Here is a 17,975-nt window from a genome sequence, read left to right on the forward strand (position 1 = left end):
ATCCCCTTTCTTCCAGGTATCTTTTTAATTTTTTCAACATTGCTTTCATTCCACTTTCGCTCTTTGCCATCATCACTATATCATCTGCATATCCTAATGTCCATATTTTCTTCCTTCCTATCACTACCCCTCCTTCCTGCACCTGCTTGTTCTTCACTTCCAGGTCGGCAAAGGCAAGATTAAATAGCGTGGTGCTCATAGGGCACCCTTGCCTTACGCCTTTGTAAGTCTCAAACTCCCCAATTATTTCTCCTCGAACTTTTACCTTACTCCCTGTTTTCTTGTATATTTCTTCTATTCTTTTCCTAATTTTTCTATTTATCCTTTTCTCTTTCATTGTTTCCCATATTTTCTTCCTCTTTATTTTATCAAAAGCAGCCTTTATGTCTGCAAAGAATACGAACATTTTTCCTCCTTTTTCCTTCCTTATTTCCTTCCCTATTATTGTTGTTAATATAAATATCGCGTCCATTGTTCCTCTTTTCTTCCTAAATCCCATCTGCGTATTACTTAGCGTTTCTTTAGCTTCTAGTTCTCTTTCCAGCTTTTTTCTCAGTATTTCCGCATATATTTTATATCCCGTATCCGTCAGCGTTATTCCTCTATAGTTTTCTACTTCTTCTTTTCTCCCTTTCTTATATATTGGTACTATTATTCCCTTCCTCCATTCTTCCGGATATCCTTTTCCGCTCCATATTCCGTTTAATCATTTTGTCATATCTTTTATCAAGCCTTCCGTGCCGTCCATCCACGCTTTATTTGCTATACCATCTTCTCCTGTCGCCTTTTTCTTTTTCATTTTTCTTATTACCTCTTTTACTTCTCTTTCTTTGATTTCTTCACCTTCCTCTCCTTCGCTGTTTTCGGTTTCTTGTCCTTTGCTTTCTTCCTTTTCTTTCTCCCCCAGTTGTTCCTTAAAGTGCTTTAACCATTCTTCTTTTCCTATATTTTCATCTAATCCAATTTTTTTCTTCCTAATGCAATTCACTTTATCCCAGAATTTTCTTCTCGTCTTATCTTTTCTTATTTGTTCTGCCACTCTTTTCTCCTCAGCTTCTTAAGTTTTTCTTATTTCCACTCTATATTCTCTCTTTGCTTCAAGGTATTTGCCTCTGTCTCTTACCCATTTTCTTACCTTATTTAACTCTGCCATCTCCCTAGCCTGTTTATCCTATATTCTTCTCTCCATCAGCTTTTTATTGATCCTTTTTTTTCCCTTATCTTCTTTTTACGACTACGTTCCTCACTCTATTTTTCATATATTTCCATTTTTCTGTTCCCTCGATTGCGTCTATCCATCTCTGATACTCCCTTATACCTTCTTCGCTCCAGTCGTCTATCATTCTATCTTTCTCTTCTTTTCTTTCTTCCGCTATTTTATCTCCCAATTCCACCTCTATTGGTAAGTGGTCCGACTTTACCCTATCTATTATTTAAACCCTTTTTATTGCCTCATCAGCTTCCTCGTTACCTACTACATAGTCTATCGTTGACATTCCTCTCGCTCCTATATATGTTATTTCTCCCTCTTCATCTCCTTCTTTTCTTCCATTCGTTATCACTAAGCCCCTTTCTCCTAGCCATTTTATCATTTCTTCATCCTCGGCGTTTAACACTTTATCCTTGGCCTTTATTTCTTCTAGGCTTTCTTCTGTCTCCCATTCTCTCCCTTCATTTCCTGTTCTTGCGTTGATGTCTCCTACTATAATTATTGTTTTTTCTCTGTTCTCCTCTATCTCTTCGCTTAGGTATTCATAGTTTTCCTTCTTCTCGTGTTGCATATACATCGATGATATCATGTATTTCCTCCCTCCGATCTTTATTTCTCCTACTATTACCTCACTTGTCCTTTCTTTCTTCCATTCAACCTTAGTCATCCCTTTCCTCTCTCCTACTGCCATTATTCCTCCCCCTATTTCTCTCCCCCTTCTTCCTTCCCTTCTTGAGTCTCTCCACTCTATGTTGTACCCTTTCAGTTGTTTCTCCACACCAGTTCTTGCCCCTTGCTTCTTCACCCAGGTTTCCGTTAGCCCTATTATGTCGAATTCCCTAACATATTCCCAGTCGTCTTCCTCCATGCTCCTCATCCCCGCCGCGTTCCAGAATAGTATCTTTATTGCCTTTCTTCCTTCTCTCTCCCTTCCCTCCTCTCTCTCTCTTTTATCCCTATTGTTTTCGAAACCCTTCCACCCTTTTTCTTACCATTTTTCCCTCTTTTTCGCTCCACCACCATTCTTCTTCCTCTGACTTCACCCCGTTAGGCCACATCTTTACCTCTTTACCTTTACTTTTTATTTCTTTCGCTTTCCTTCTTACTTCCTCTCTTATCTTCCCCTGGTTCCACGTCCAGTCCTGATCTATGTATATCTTTTTCTGTCCCAGCTTCTTTTTCTTCTTCATAATTCTTTCTTTTTTTTCCCATGAGGCGCATCTAATTTGCCACATATTTTTTCCTCTTTCTCTCCGATCATCCCTCCCCGCTGTCCCTCCTATTCTTCTCAGATTCACTATCTCTCCTTTCATTTCTAGTTCCTCCCTTAACCAGTCCTCTGCCTCTCACTTCTTTTCCCATCTTAACTCTCCCTCTAAGTCTGTCACTATTATATTGTTTATCCTACTTTCTCTATCCATTTTTTCTCTCATATACTCTAATTCTTCCTTATTGCCTACTTCTGTTCCTCTTTGCTTCTTGTTTCTTCCTTCTATACTTTCTTTTAATTTCACGCACTCCTTTTCCAACTGGTTCATCCTCTCTCTTCATTTTTTCTGCAGTTTCTTTTTTCTACTTTCTGCTTTTTCCCTTTCTTCTTTCGTCTCTTTCTTTCTTTCTTCTCTCTCTCTCTTGTTCTCTCCTAACTTTTCCTATTTCTTTCTCCTATCTTTCTTTTCTTCTTTTCCCCTCTGCCTCCTTTCTTTCCATTTTTCCCATTATTTCTTTAAACATTTCTGTCCATTCTTTCCTTCCATCCTTCCATGCCTCTCTTAAATCCCTTATATCTGCCCGTATCTTTTCCATTATATCTTCTGCACCACTACTTTTTCCCACTTCTCTTAATGTGTTGTCCAATCCTTCTCCCCCCTCCCCTTCCATCTCGCTCCCCTCGTTTTCACTCTTGCATCTCTTTGTCCCTCTCATTTCTCCTCTATTATTCTCTCTCAGCCCCTCTCCGCTCTCTCTCCCCCTCACCACCTTTACTCTTTTCTTCTTTTCCTCCTCTGGGCCTTTCTTATCAATCCTTCCACCTTTATCTCTTAATTTTTCTGTTGTCACAAATCTTTCCATCACTATCCCGTACGCCTTAATTCGACACTCTAATTCTACTCGTGATCCAACCTTTATCCCCTGTCTTACCTTTTCTGTCTCCTCCTTTACTTCTTACCGCCCCTCCTCTCTACCTGCCTTTCCCGCTTCCTGATTTTCTCTCTTAACCTGAACTTTTCTTTTTTTCTTTATTCCTTTCTCTCTGCTTTTTCCTGCTCTTCTCCAAGCCTCTCTTTGTCTACTCCACTCCTCTTCCACCTCCACGCTCTTTTCACCTCTATTTCTCTCCTCAAACACTTTTCCTCTTTAACTTTTTCATCAAAACTCGCACTCATAGCCAGGAAACGTCCACACTCTTCCACCGGCCTCTTATTTTTTTTTGTAATTGTAGATATTTTCGGAATAATACTATATGTATTACTTTTTGATAAGAACTGATTCAAAACAATTTTTGCAGAAATATAATTTGCACTCTTTGCAAATCTTTCTGGTCCTTAGAAAGGTCAACTTTGATTAGAGCAATTCTTTTGATTGCGACTTTGTTCTGCAATGGGAAGATTTTTTTTGAAGATTTTTCCTTCAGATAACTCTTAGCAACAGCTAAAATAAGATCCTTTGTTCCAATTTTTTTACTTTTATTTTCAATTACAGTATTCAATAAAACTGTAGCATTTGTAATTGCCATTTGAACGCATTTAAGAAAAATTACACAAGTTCATTTTTTTGATCTAAAAAGAGGTAGAACTTTATTACAATGTTGGTCGTAAATATCTATTCCACCCATATAACTATTGTATGCACAAAACGCTCTTGGTGAATCAAGTTTTTTTTTTATTTTCTCAGTTTTATTGTATCTTTCAATAGAACTAGTGGGATTTATACCAGCTGCAGTAGACAATACTGAGAATGGCTTAGAATCCATCACTGTGATATAATTGATACCGCTGTTCTTATCGTGCTTTACTTCATAATTTCCACGTTCATCTTTCTTTTTATCTATGTTGTGCTTTACAGATACTCTGTCCTGTTTAACTGTTCCAGTACATCGCAATCCTAGTTTTCTTAAATGAACCGAAAGATTTGTAGAACAAAATAAGTTGTCAAAATATAAATGGTATTTTTGCATATTACGTGGTGTAGTTCGAAACAAAAATTGTTCCAATGTTTGAATTACGACACGACTACCAAGAGAAATTTTAGGTAAAATATTCCTTTTACCATTTTTTCCACAGTATATATTAATCGAATAAAAATCCGTTAGCGCTATCAAGACCCCACATTTTTATTCCAAATCTAATTGATTTGATGAATTGTTTTAAAGAACATCGCCCATAATATTTTATCATCATTTCATCTATTGATAACGCTGTAGAGAAAACCCCAAATTGCATAATATTTTCCCTCATAATATTTATAAAAGCTCTGACCCGCCAAACTGTGTCTTCTTTATTTTCATCATCGGCATGATGGCGTTTTTATTTAGATTTGATCATTTCAAACTGTTTGATGCCCATACATGATGTCACTATATCTGATCTCAAAAACTCATCTTTTGACCAGTAATCTCTTTGAGATAATTTCTTATCGAAGCAACTGAAAATTATGATTCCAATAAATTTATCCAAGTCTTCCGAAGAAAGTTAATAGCCATTTGCTTTTGTACAATCAATGATATGTTTTTTAATTTCAAGTGAAAAAGAAATTCAAAAATTTCTGTCAATGAACTATTCAAAATTTTTTTGCGATCCGACTCTTTTAATAATATTTCATTTTCTAAACTTTCGTTGTACCCAATTTCGCCTTCAACCCAGTCATAGATGTGATTTTTCTCTAACTTCGTTTGAGAATTAGTGTAGGATTCTATAACTGTTCTAATAGTTTCCAAATAGACAAGCTCTATTGTTTCCGCAGAATTGCTTTCATCATTACCTCCAGAATCGCTATGCGACTCAGCAGAATCGTCAGAATCTCCAGATTCTTCGGTGTCTGGTATTACAGAGACATCGTAATATTCATCACATTCTGTAACCTGTATTTCAGGTTAGCGACGTCTTTTTTTTACATTACCACTTTTCCTTTTAGACATTGTAATTTTCTTCAGCTATACCTTTCAAATTAATCAAAAACTAAAAAGTAAAATATTAGACAATTCTTTTCAGTCCGATAATATTTGTTATAATCCATCAATGTATTTACCTCTCCGCAATCTACTCCAAAAACGGCCTAATATTATGAATGACTTACTGAGATTTTTTTTTAAGCATCATTTATGTATTTTAACAAAAGCCAGTTGGTATTTTTCAAGCTGATACAATGAAACCATCAGATATTTTGGAAAAAAGTGATTTCGAACAACGTGTATGAAAGTATGGAAAAAATTTCAGAATTTTTTTTATTGAAAAAAATGAATCGAACAAAAAAAATTTATTCTAGAAAATATGCTTCAAATTAATCAAAAAAAAATCATAGGATTTTTTCCAGAATTTTTAAGTAAATTTTTTATTTTTCAAAATACGGTCAAAATAAAAAAATCCAAAATTTTTTTAAACAGCTCTGAAAAAATTCACACATATTCTTTGAATAATTAAAAGTATTTTTTATAGTACTAACTTTTTTTGTAAAGTTGATACTTTTGGCGTATAAAAATTATAAACATTCATAGAGCACTGCTATAAAAAACCGCCATTTTGTAAAAATGCTGGAAGAAAAAAAAATTTCCCCGGGCGGTTTCTGAAAGCTCAAACATAGGGACCGCGATTTCTGTTGATCGAATATTAATTTGAATGCCGCAACAAGAAAATAATCGAGAAAAAATAAAAAAACACCGGAAAAAAATCGGTCTTTTTTTTATTAAAACGCAAAATAAATAGGGTTGTTGACAATTTAAGATAAAACTGGTACCAAATTCTGAAAGAGCACGCTCAAAAACCCCCTAGGTGGTATTTTGGAAAAAGAAACCGCCTTTTTCTGTATGAGTCGGGCGCTTGAAATTGTGTGCACAAAAATGCGATTTTGCGCGTTAATGGGTTAAACCAGACTCTTGCTGTATGCTTTATCATTCACAGTCACGTTATCGTTTTGGAAGGAAATTGGAGAATTGCCTATGACATATGTATTTTCATGCAAGCGAACACCAAATGTCTTATATAAATTACTTTTCTGCTCAGATTAATGCAATAGTCGCACATAGTCTGCCATAATCGAATCATCCAATAGCTGTTGTCTTTGTTCTGTAGTTACATTTGAACTACTTTTGTTCAAATTTATAGCAGTTGTATCAAGTGATGATTCATCGGTCTTATGAAATTCATCATCTTCATCATAAATAGAAATAGCAGACTCAAATATAGTATCAAGCGGTTGCAATGTAGAATTTAATTCATTGGCAGTATATTGAAATATCGAGATTTGTAGGGAGTGTCAGCTGCTACTTCTGACTTGAAAACAGTATCGAACACAATTTTCTTTTCATTTTTCGTTGGTTGTTCAGTTGTAGTAGTAGTAGTAGTAGTAGTAGTAGTAGCGTTACTTTTATCAGTAGTTACCTCTACAAGTTTCTTCAATGGATCAACCATAGGTTTAAAAGTTTCATGCAATGTCTTTTCTAAATCAGCTTTACCGCGTTTTATTAGTTGATACTTGCCTCTTATGGCATCATGAGCCATGGATAATTGCTCGAGCACCTTCTTTTCTCTTTCAAAGTCAGCTATGTTTTCGCTTGTAATTTCTGAAGTTAAATAATCTTTATCCACTCACTTCGCTATATTTATAGCAAAAGAATCAAATCCCTTTCTATATCGTCCATGATTTATTGGTCTGTCTCTGTCGATCACCAAAAACCCATGATTATCGTCTCTCCAACATTTTGAACAAATTGCTTTCAACTTCTCAAAAGACATAATGAGTTAACGTGATTATTGTAAATGTGCTTAATATTCACTTCATCGTGTCGAAACAAAACAAGTAAATTCATATTATCTCGAATGAGATGCTTCGGAATGCGAGCGTACGATTGACAGAGATAGAAACTATCTACTTTTTTATGTCTTCCCATACAGAAGAATGCTTTTACGTTATTTTGCTTCTCAGTGGCTATATCGTCAAAAATTATGATAGAATATGGTCGTGTTTTGTCTGGTGAAACAACTGTCTCATGCTCTATACCATTAATAGGCTCTAATAAATCTTTCAAAAATTTATACTTGTGCTGATTAAGGGATTTTGAGTAGATATATACGTTATCAAATCTAAGACCATCAGGACGAGTGATTAATGTTAATAAACAATTAGTTTTTCTGTAGTTACTAGGTCCACAGAAAACGGCACGGATACTAATAGGCAACAGTTCGCCATGTCTTTTATCTTGTTTTTCCATCTCTACCACTCCATCGAAATTATTGATTTGAAGCTTAAGATTTTCTATGAAATCCATGTTGTTTACTCGTCATCGATACCTTAATGAATGAGTTTGTTAGATATAAAAAGACTGCTTATATATCTTTTATTTCATGAACATGTTGTCTTTCGAAGAAGTATGATCACGTACTATAAAAGAAAGACTAGTGGTAATCTAGTGAACAAGATTATAAATAACTTGCCTATTGCAGCTCACTTACCTGGATATCAGTATTGTGGTCCTAGTACAAAATTGAACAAACGATTGGCATATGGAGATCCTGGTAAAAATCCACTAGACTTTGCTTGTAAAGAACACGATATCGCTTATGCGCAAAATCTGGAGGATATTGCGTCAAGAAAGAAAGCTGACGAAATTCTAGCTAAAAAAGCTTGGGAAAGAGTGCTAGCTAAAGATAGCAGTTTTGATGGGATAGCAGCTCCCTACACTGTAGCCAACATTATGAAAGTTAAAAGTACAGTCGGCTCTCAGTCGTCTTAACGAGCAGACGTGTGTTACGAGTAGGCGTGTATCGTCATTCAGCTGAGTTTACTGTGTTTACTTTGCGACAGTGAGTTATTTTATGTTAGTGTGATTATTGTTTCGTGCTTCATAATAATCGACTATTGCCGCGAATCTCCGTTGTGATCTGTTCACGGTCCGTGTGACTACTTGCATTTAATCTAGTAATGGTTTCTATAAATGGAGGCTATACTACATCCCAAATTACCGAAAGTTCTTGCTCTCATAAAGTTTCTCCCTCTTACGCTCAAGCAACTTATCAACCAAAAAGTGACCAAGCAATAGTAATTGACGCTATTGATGGATTATCTATTGATGATTACATTTATGGTTTAGAAAAGATTACAGATGTCAACAATATCAAGTTTATGTCTAGAATTTCTGGAAGTCGTGTCTGTGATTTTTTTTCTTCAATAGAGATTGTTAACAGTCTAGTCAATCAATCAATTAAAGTCGGAGATCAAGAGCTTCAAATTCGTCCACTGATGGAAAGAAACAAACGCGTCGTTATCTTCAATGTAAATCCCATCATCCCAAATCAAGTTCTAATCAGTGCGCTAGAATGCAAAGGAATCAAACTTGTATCCCAAATACATTATATTCGAGCTAGTACAAGCAAGCCAGGACGCACTCACATGCTCTCTTTCCGTCGACAAGGATATATTAAGGATGAAGATGAGTCGCGTTTGCCAGATTCGCTCCAAATCAATTACAATAATACAAAGCACTAATTATAAAATCCTATGTGCGTGCGTTAGTCTTTAGGCCCATAAAAGACTGTAATCTTCTAGTCATAAACGATATTAATTTTATTCGCCGCATTACGTCAGTTTGTTTCCTATTAGTTTAAAGGATCTATTACGGATTAAATTTTAAACCGATTTTATCTAGGGGATTAGGTGGAGTAAGCATTAGGTATAGTTACATCTATAGTAAGATAGATCGAGTGTCACAAGTCTCGTGACTTAAAGTGAGTTCAACTCTGTTGGAAAGAAAACACTGAAACGAAAGTATCAAACGTAAAGGCGAATACACGTATATTCATGTGTTTAACGGAGCGGTGGTTAGCTCTGCATCGTGGGAGTTTGTGCTTTAATAAATTTTCTTTGTACTAGCTAATCTATCCCGTTACAGTTTATGTTTTTCAAAATAGTCGTTTGGTCTTTGATGTGTTAAATGATTTTTTTCCTTAAATCCTAATTTAAATATCGAAAATGTATCCGAATCAAATGTTGATTGACAGTATTTTTCTAAATGTACTTATGTATAAGTTATACGTCAAAACATGTAAAAAATATATATTTTATTGGTTTACTATTTCGACTGATAAAAAACTACTTTAACCTATTTTACCGCAAACGTTTTAGTATGAAGCATATACGAGGGTGGTCCGATAAGTACTTAGCCTACAAAAGAAAAACAGAAATTTTGGAAAAGTTGCGTTTTATTTTTTAACATAGTCTCCTTTTAGGTCGATACACTTGGCCCAGCGATGCTCCAACTTCTTTAACCCGTCTGAAAAATACGTTTCCTCGAGGTCTGAAAAGTAGGCTTCCGTGGTAGCGATTACCTCCTCATTCGACTCAAATTTCTGCCCGGCGAGTGACTTTTTCAAGTTTGGAAACAAAAAGAAGTCTCACGGGGCTAAATATGGAGAATACGGTGGATGGAGCAGCAGTTCGTAGCCTAATTCGACCAATTTGGCCATGGCGACGGCGGAGGTGTGAGCTGGTGCGTTGTCATGGTGGAAGAGCACTTTTTTCTTCGCCAAATGGGGCCGTTTTTTCTGCAATTCGACGTCGAATCGGCCCAATAATTCGGCATAGTACAGCCCTGTGACCATTTTGCCTCTCTCCAGGTAGTCGATGTAGATCACACCTTGTGAATCCCAGAAAACGGTGGCCATCACCTTTCCAGCCGATGGGGCAGTCTTCGCTTTCTTCGGAGCACTTTCGCCGGGTAAAGTCCACTGTTTCGACTGTTTCCTGGTCTCTGGTGTATACCAGTGGATCCATGTTTCATTGACTGTCACGAAACGATGCAGAAACTCCTTCGGATTGCGCTTAAACAGCGTCAGACATTGCTCTGAAGTTGTCTCACGGTTGCGCTTGTTGTCCGGAGTGAGCAAACGCAGCACCTATCGCGCTGACAGCTTTCTCATACCCAAATTTTCATGTAGGACACGACCCACGCGGTCTTTTGAGATGCCTACGATCTTAGCTCTCTCGCGCACCTTCAATCGTCGATCTGCCAATACGAGATCGTGAATTTTTGTCACGTTATCCTCCGTGATAGCCGTTTTCGGAGCACCTGGACGTGGCTCTTCAAAAATCGACGTGCGACCACGTTGAAACTCGTTAAACCAATTTTTGACGGTCGCCATCGAAGGAGAAGAGTCACCGTACACAGTATCTAAGTGCTTTTTGATTCCGCTGCGCGATATCCCTTCCAAAAACAAGAATCGAATCACCGACCGATACTACTCTTTTTCCATTTTTCAAAAATCAACGGACACACTTGCTTTCACACGCTCTCAAAAATAAACTACAACTCCGATCCGGCTAAAATCTTTACAGTAACCATCGAGAAGGTTGTACTACGTGATAGAATATTTCTTTTGCGAGAGTGACGCCATCGGGCGGTGAGGCTAAGTACTTATAGGACCACCCTCGTATGTATATTATGAGAATTAAAAATGTAAAATACTTAAAATAACAGATATAAAAAATTTAACCGAAATTATTTTTACAGCTTAGATTATTTGCACGGTACAGGTCATGGCGTAGGTGCTTATTTAAATGTACACGAATATCCTACCATGATTTCATGGAAACCGTATCCCGACGATCCTGGTCTACAAAATGGAATGTTTCTGTCAAACGGTAAGTGTATTTGATAAATCTGGCTTTAAATGTGTATTTTTTTATTTCTGTATAAGATTATAACGAAACAATTGAATATTTCAATAAACAAAAAAAGAATAATAATAGTTAGTATTTTACTGTTTTTAGTAATGTCTCAACGGGTCATGTAGATTATAAGTTTTCATATAATGACAAGGGTTCAGTTAGTTCAGTAACATTAATTTTGAGAGTGAATTGGTAACATAATTTAAAAACACCAGCTGTTATCAAACAGTGCAAATTGTAAGTTCTCATAACTGTGTTGTAAAAATCGTTCTAACAAAGTTGATATTCTTTATCTTAAAATAACTGATAAATACTTTAATTTTTTTCATTTTAAGTTCTAAAATATTAATTACGTGCACCGGAAGGTACCTTCAACCGTAACATCTTCTTTTCGAAAAAAGTGGTTTACAAGACTTTTTTGAATGTCAGAGTGAACGAATATTTACAGTAATTAAATATAATAATCAATAAGGGAAAAAGGGGTCAAAAATTGAAGTTTATTACCGTTTAACAATAACTGTTATTTTGTCAGCAATTTTGGTAATCTCTTCAGGCTAGTCAATAACAATAAAATTACTATGTTTAGGATAGACATTATATCTGATAGCCAGTCGAACTAAAAATATTTTTAGTTCGTTGTCATTTTTAGATCATTGGCTATGAGAATTCTTCCCGAGCTTATATACAATTTAATCATTATTAACTAGTCTGAGAAACTCAACAAAATTTCTCTTTTTGTAAAACTAGATTAATAAGATAAGTATTACAGTTAAGGGGACCTATTTAGTAATCTTACATGAGATTTTTTTAATTTAAAAGAAAGAAAATAAAACTATCTACTAATTACTTTAAGATGCTGGATATTCAAGATAATTTTTTTGGAACGATTTTTATACCACTGTAAAGAGAATTTAATTTTTTACTGTTTCACATCTACCAATCTCTTAAATAGCTCCTTTCTTCACTTACAAGGATATTTGTCTATAATTCAAATTCTGAAATGTATAGAAAATTTTAATAAAAGACTATATTATACTGTGCAACGGTCGTCTATTATTATCGGCGCGTTCGTGATTCGGCAGCACTGGGTGTGCTGGAGCGAGTGATTAGGAGAGAGAGGGTGCGCGCGAGGGTTTAAAGTCGGTAAAAGCGTACGAAACAGTAACGACCGAGCCGGCATCAAGTTTGATTGTTTTCCCTCATTGTGCGCACTGTGTGTTTTTGAGAAAATAATAAGTCCCACACGCTGAAGTTGAAGAAGTAAGTGTGATAGTAAGTGTGATAGTAGCTCAGTTCGGCATTTGATTAGCTGTGACAACTGCAGAGAAGGTCTCCTCGAGAATAATTACAGGAGCGGACGGAAGGAGCACCTGCCAAAATCGTCGACGAGTTCGGTTACGGCTGATCACTGTAATCGCTACGTAGGATTGGTGCACCTTTATTTAGTCGCGTTATCGATAAGATGGACCGTTTGATACTCGCTATATGCGCGCATTAAATTTTTATGTATACGCGCCAAGCGTTTAATCCACGCTTTCGTTATTTCCTCTCTCTCTATCTTCAGGGACTATTTGTAATTCCGTATGCGAGCGTCAGCCTCCCGGCCAAAATCGAGACTGTATTATTTAACCGAATTGAAGATATTATTGATAACTCGTCGTTCCACGTTCTTTTGTTCTTCTTTTGTTCTCTTGTTACATCAACACGCCTGTTTCCCGGAAATATTTAAATGGATCTGGCATAGGGGATTGTAGGAGGTAAATATTAACATCCACACAAGATATAAAAGACCAGCACTATCGATCAAGTGTCTTAAGGTGAGTTCACTATGGGAAGCAGTATGAAATTCGAGCGAAGTATCAGTACTAAAGGCTAATACACGTATCTATATACGTACTGAACAGGGCAGCGGTTACTCTACATCGAGGAGCTTTGTGCGCATATGTACTCCCTATGTACTGAATACCCCTTCCCCTGTTATAGTATAAGTATATTATTATTTACCGTAAAATAAACAATAATGTTATTAATAAAGAAGAAAATATGAAAATTTTATATGCAACAGTATCCAAAGTATTCGCTATTAGAAAATGTTCAGTAAATGAACCGGGTCAACAATAATTATATTTTTCCTTTATATTCATATGTATGCTTCATGTCTACTCTTATTTTATTTTTTGTAATTAAACAGTATAAGTATATATTTTTAAATTGAAATTTATGAAAATATTCCATTACCTCAGGAATATATGTTTACGTAATTGTATAAGTGTGTTTTTGACTTTGTTTTATTTATGCTTTATAGAGAGGAATTCTTAATTGATTGAAGCAATTAACTCTGGTGAGATTAAAAATCCGGTCTCAACTTTAACGCTACATTGTTTCGAAACCTCCACAGCCAGAAGATCCGTGAGACGTGTCATAAAACCTTTTTTTTTATGTTTGTAGAAATCTAAAACTATAATCCAAAATTTCTCGGACAAGCACTTACTGATCTTTTTATTACTACTTTAGCAAAGTTTATTATGATCTTTTATAATTCCTCTTCAATGCTATATTTTCTGCTCCTTCAATTTTTTGGTTTCGATTGCTTTCCTAATACAAGTAGCTTTTCGTCCAATATCTTTTGTTTCGTCAACGTGATTGTTATAATGATTATGATGTATGGTTGTTGTTACGATCTTTCGATGGTTAATTCAGTTCTAGCTTTTCTGCTAGATTTCTTCTACCATATTCATATGTAGGGTATCCAAACAAGTTGTACTCCAGACGCTTTTTCGTTGGTTGATTGATTCTTTCACTGATAGTCTAAAGACTTAGTATCTTTATTCACATCTTTAGTTACTCAGAAAACTATTGTAGTGGGAAATTTCAGAGTTTTGCTGAATTATAAGCCACAGAGGCTGAATTTAATGAATTTTGATTTTTAATTGGTTGTTATCAAGTATCACTTCTTTACTCATAACATCGCAAACTAAAATTATTCTATAACGAAGCTTGAAAGAGCTAATGTTTCCTTGATCAATAGACTATAGTACTTACGTCATATTACGTGAACAAAAATATTAGTTCTATATTTTTCATTATGGAACTGAACTATGGAAACTGCAAAGGTCCATAAAAATCAAACTTTTTTCTCTGCTAAACTTCTAATTTAGACTGAGAAACCAATTTTTAAAAATACTATAGATAATCTGAGTTTTTTTGTTAAGTTAATATTCACATAGCTTTGTTTTGATATTTTTATAACAACACGGATCGTCAGACTTCCAAAAAACATGCAAACAAAGTTGTTATTATCGTCTCAATTGAGTCGTAAGGAATAGTTATATATACATTATTTAGTTTTCCATTGTTAAAATTTTCTCCTATGATATCTCATTCGGTGTACTCTCATAGCAAAAAGCTATGTCGGCAGCGAAGAGATTATTTCCGAACTTCGTTATTTCAATTTTGTCCAAACGCGTAGTTTTCGTACTTTCTGCTTTCAACAGACATATCAAGAGCCTTATACTAAAAAATATTGACCAGCACGATTAACAATGCAAACCGAATGTAAGATTTAGAAATAAACCCTCAGTTGAGCCATTTAATTAGACAACCTCCAATTCAACTTCACCAATTTCAATATTCTTTTAATATATAGTAGACCATTAAAAAATAAGTAACTAATGTTTTATTTATAGTCGGGTAAACACTTAAGGGAAATCCGCCCTCAAAGTCCGCGCTCAAAAATGTATTTTGCAATTTATGTCAAAATCGAATTAATATTTTACATAATTTCATTTTATTTCTAATCTAATGTGAAACTAGTGCATGCAGTTTCAAGCATAATATATGCCACTCCTACTTTTTTTATTGACATTTCAGGGATATTGGAAATGTCAAATATGTCTTAAAACTGGACATATTGCAAGACTGTTGTTTGAAAGCTCATGTGAATACCGTGAGCAGCATAGAATGTCAATTATGTGGACGATCTGGACATACTGCAAAAGATTGCAGTATTTCATTAACAATGAATAATTTTAACAAAAATAGACCTCAATTTATGGATAACTCTAAATTGAAATGTCACTTTTGTAAACGCAAATGACATTTTCTTGCTCATTGTTTTAAACAGCGAGCTGTATTGTTAAACCAAAACTCGAGTTCGGGAAACAAGCAACAGTCCTCGCAACTTCAATTGCATTGATAAGTACAATTATATCACCATTGCATCAAACAGAAGTCAACGAATTATCTCTTTGCCTGATTGCATAAATCAAGAAAGAACTCATGCCAGGGTCCCATTAGTCGATGCATGGTTTTTGGGAGATACGAAATTAAAAATAATGTTAGATACTGGATCTGAAACTAACATTTTGAAAAGAAACTTGGTGAAAGATTATTCAAAATACATTAACAATTCACAACGGCGTTGGTTAAAGGAGTAGGATTAAATTCTTTTCCTACGATTCTAATCTAATAATAATTAAGCTAACAACCTTGAAATGCTATACTCGAAGCAGGCTATTTTTTAGAAAATAAAAAGACTATATTACACACCAATTTTTACTTGGAAAACACTCCATATCTTTTCAAAAATCGGAAGATTATATTCGTATAAATTTCTGCTCCGTATATAATGTAAATACAAATGATAAAATAACACCTCGAATTCGTATTACTAATCCTCCTATAAATACTTAGGAATACTTTTTATTTGATACAGTATCAGAAGTTTATCTAATCAAAAAACAAATTACTATTAAGCGATGACATAGATAAAAATAAAATAATCAATATTAAAGGTATTGGAGATAACCACAAAATACACTTGGTACCAAAGAAATTAATCTGTTCGGTAGAAATACTATTTTTCATGCAGTCGAAGATGATTTTGATATATTGCATAAAGGGATTTTATTTTTCGAAGATTTCACAGCAATTATCGATTTTGAAAGTAATATTTTCAAAGCATAGAGTTTTTCCGTGCCTGTGATCTTAAGAACACTAAGAAAGAGTTAGCAACTCAAATCATTCTAAATACCAATAAGTTAGACAAGATGTTAAAAAAACTTGTCTCAAACGACGTATCAATTGAGGTTCGCAAAAGTAACAAGACCTTTCACGTTTTTCTACTCGATATGTACATTCAATTTCTTAGGGAGAAGTATTTCAAGAAATTAATGTAGAAAACTTTGACGACTGAGACCAAACTAACCTAGCTAATTTAATCCTGGAGGATAACAGTAGCAACACTGAATCTAAAATAAAAGATCATTTGAAGCTTGACCATATAAGTAAGGAAGAGAAGGACTATACAGTTATCTTAGTAAACAAAGTTAAAGATGTGTTTATTTTCTTGGTGACAAGCTACCTGGTACTGATTTAGTTATGCATGAAATCAGAACAGAAGCAGATAAATCAGTCAATTGTAGGTAATATTAATTCTCTCGAGCTATGAAAGACAAATTAAAATATGATATTGATAAGCTTTTAAAAACGGGAATTATAAGATAGTCAAACTTATCTTATAATACTCCAATATAAATAGTGTCTAAAGCTAATTATGAGAATGGAAGGATGGTGCTTCATATGAGAGAGCTTAATGAAGAAACAATCGATGGTTCTTGTTCTATTCCAAATATATATGTTACTTTTGATCAAGTGGAAAGTGCAAAATATATAATTTTGATCTAGCTATAGGCTTTTATCAAGTAAAAATGCACTCAAAACGTGCTCATAATATAGCATTTAGCACTTCTTTTAGCCATTACGAATTTGTAAGAATGCTATTTGGATTGACAAACGCCTCGGCTGCATTTCAAAGATGAATGGATTCTCTTTTATTAGAACTTCAAGGATTGGATTTATTATGATTTATTATTATTATTATTAACCAGAGTACATATATATAATTACAAAGAATAATCATATTACATAATGCAGAAATAAATTTTTGTAATACATTACAAAAATTTTTTACAAAATCTGTAATCCAGCAGAGGAAAAATTTCCTATTCGCCGGTCCGGATGCACTTATTACTTACTTAAAATAATATAATAATATAAGTAAATTTTATTTTATTAAATAATTGCACTTTTTCGGTATTCTTCTTTATCAGAACCTAATAAGTCTTGATCTAGCTGTGGTATAATATCCTGTTATGGCATTGTGGTCTATAACGTATCTTATTCTTTCGCTGTGGTTGAATTTTGTTGGGCAAGTAGGTCCAATTGCATAAATTAGTCTCTAGTGGGGGAAAATTCTCTGGTGCTATTTTATAGAGGTACATCGGCATGTTCAGGTGAATACGATATCATCAAGTACTATGAGATATTTGTGTTTAGGTTGAAGTTTAAGTGAGTAGAGTTTACAAAAAATTATATACCTTATAAACCTCCATCAAAATAGCATAGGGCTTTGATATTTTCTATACAGTTGCGGGCAAAAGTGTCCGGCCAAAGTTGTTTTTATGTTTTAATCATGTACAAAGGGTGCAAAGTGGCAACACAAATACATTATCGTAAAGTACTTTTATTATATACGAGGTGTGATCAAAAAGTAAGGTGAATTTTGAAATTTAGCGGGCTACGTCCGTTCGATCTTCGACTTTTCTATTTGGTTATGTCAGTACACTCGTCTAGAACATACGTTCCAAATTTCAGCTTTGTAGTATGTTTGGTTTGTTTGTGAGAGGCATCAAGGTTAGAAGTGCTTTGCGTGCTCCACGATTTGCTGCTGTCTAAAAACATGGATCAAAGAGTTTGCATTAAATTTTGTGTGAAAAATGGAATCAAATGTTCCAAAACACTTGAAATGCTGAAAGTGGCATACGGTGAGTCTACTTTAAGCCAAAAAAAAAATGTTTACAAGTGGTATAAACTCTTCCAAGAAGGC

General features: G+C 34.6%; 1 protein-coding gene across 3 annotated transcripts in view; it reads left to right on the plus strand.

Moving 5' to 3' along the window:
* LOC131672727 (xaa-Pro aminopeptidase ApepP-like) overlaps nt 1-17,975 on the plus strand; it is a 325,757-nt gene that overhangs the window by 219,137 nt on the left and 88,645 nt on the right. For all 3 annotated transcript variants that reach the window (XM_058950152.1, XM_058950146.1, XM_058950161.1), the window contains one exon: nt 10,932-11,062. In XM_058950152.1, the coding sequence (XP_058806135.1) occupies nt 10,932-11,062 (131 nt within the window). The remainder of the gene's footprint in view (nt 1-10,931; nt 11,063-17,975) is intronic.

The sequence above is a fragment of the Phymastichus coffea genome, unplaced genomic scaffold, assembly GCF_024137745.1.
Source record: "Phymastichus coffea isolate CEN01 unplaced genomic scaffold, Cenicafe_Pcof_1.1 PCOF00012, whole genome shotgun sequence".
In the NCBI taxonomy this organism is placed as follows: domain Eukaryota; kingdom Metazoa; phylum Arthropoda; class Insecta; order Hymenoptera; family Eulophidae; genus Phymastichus; species Phymastichus coffea.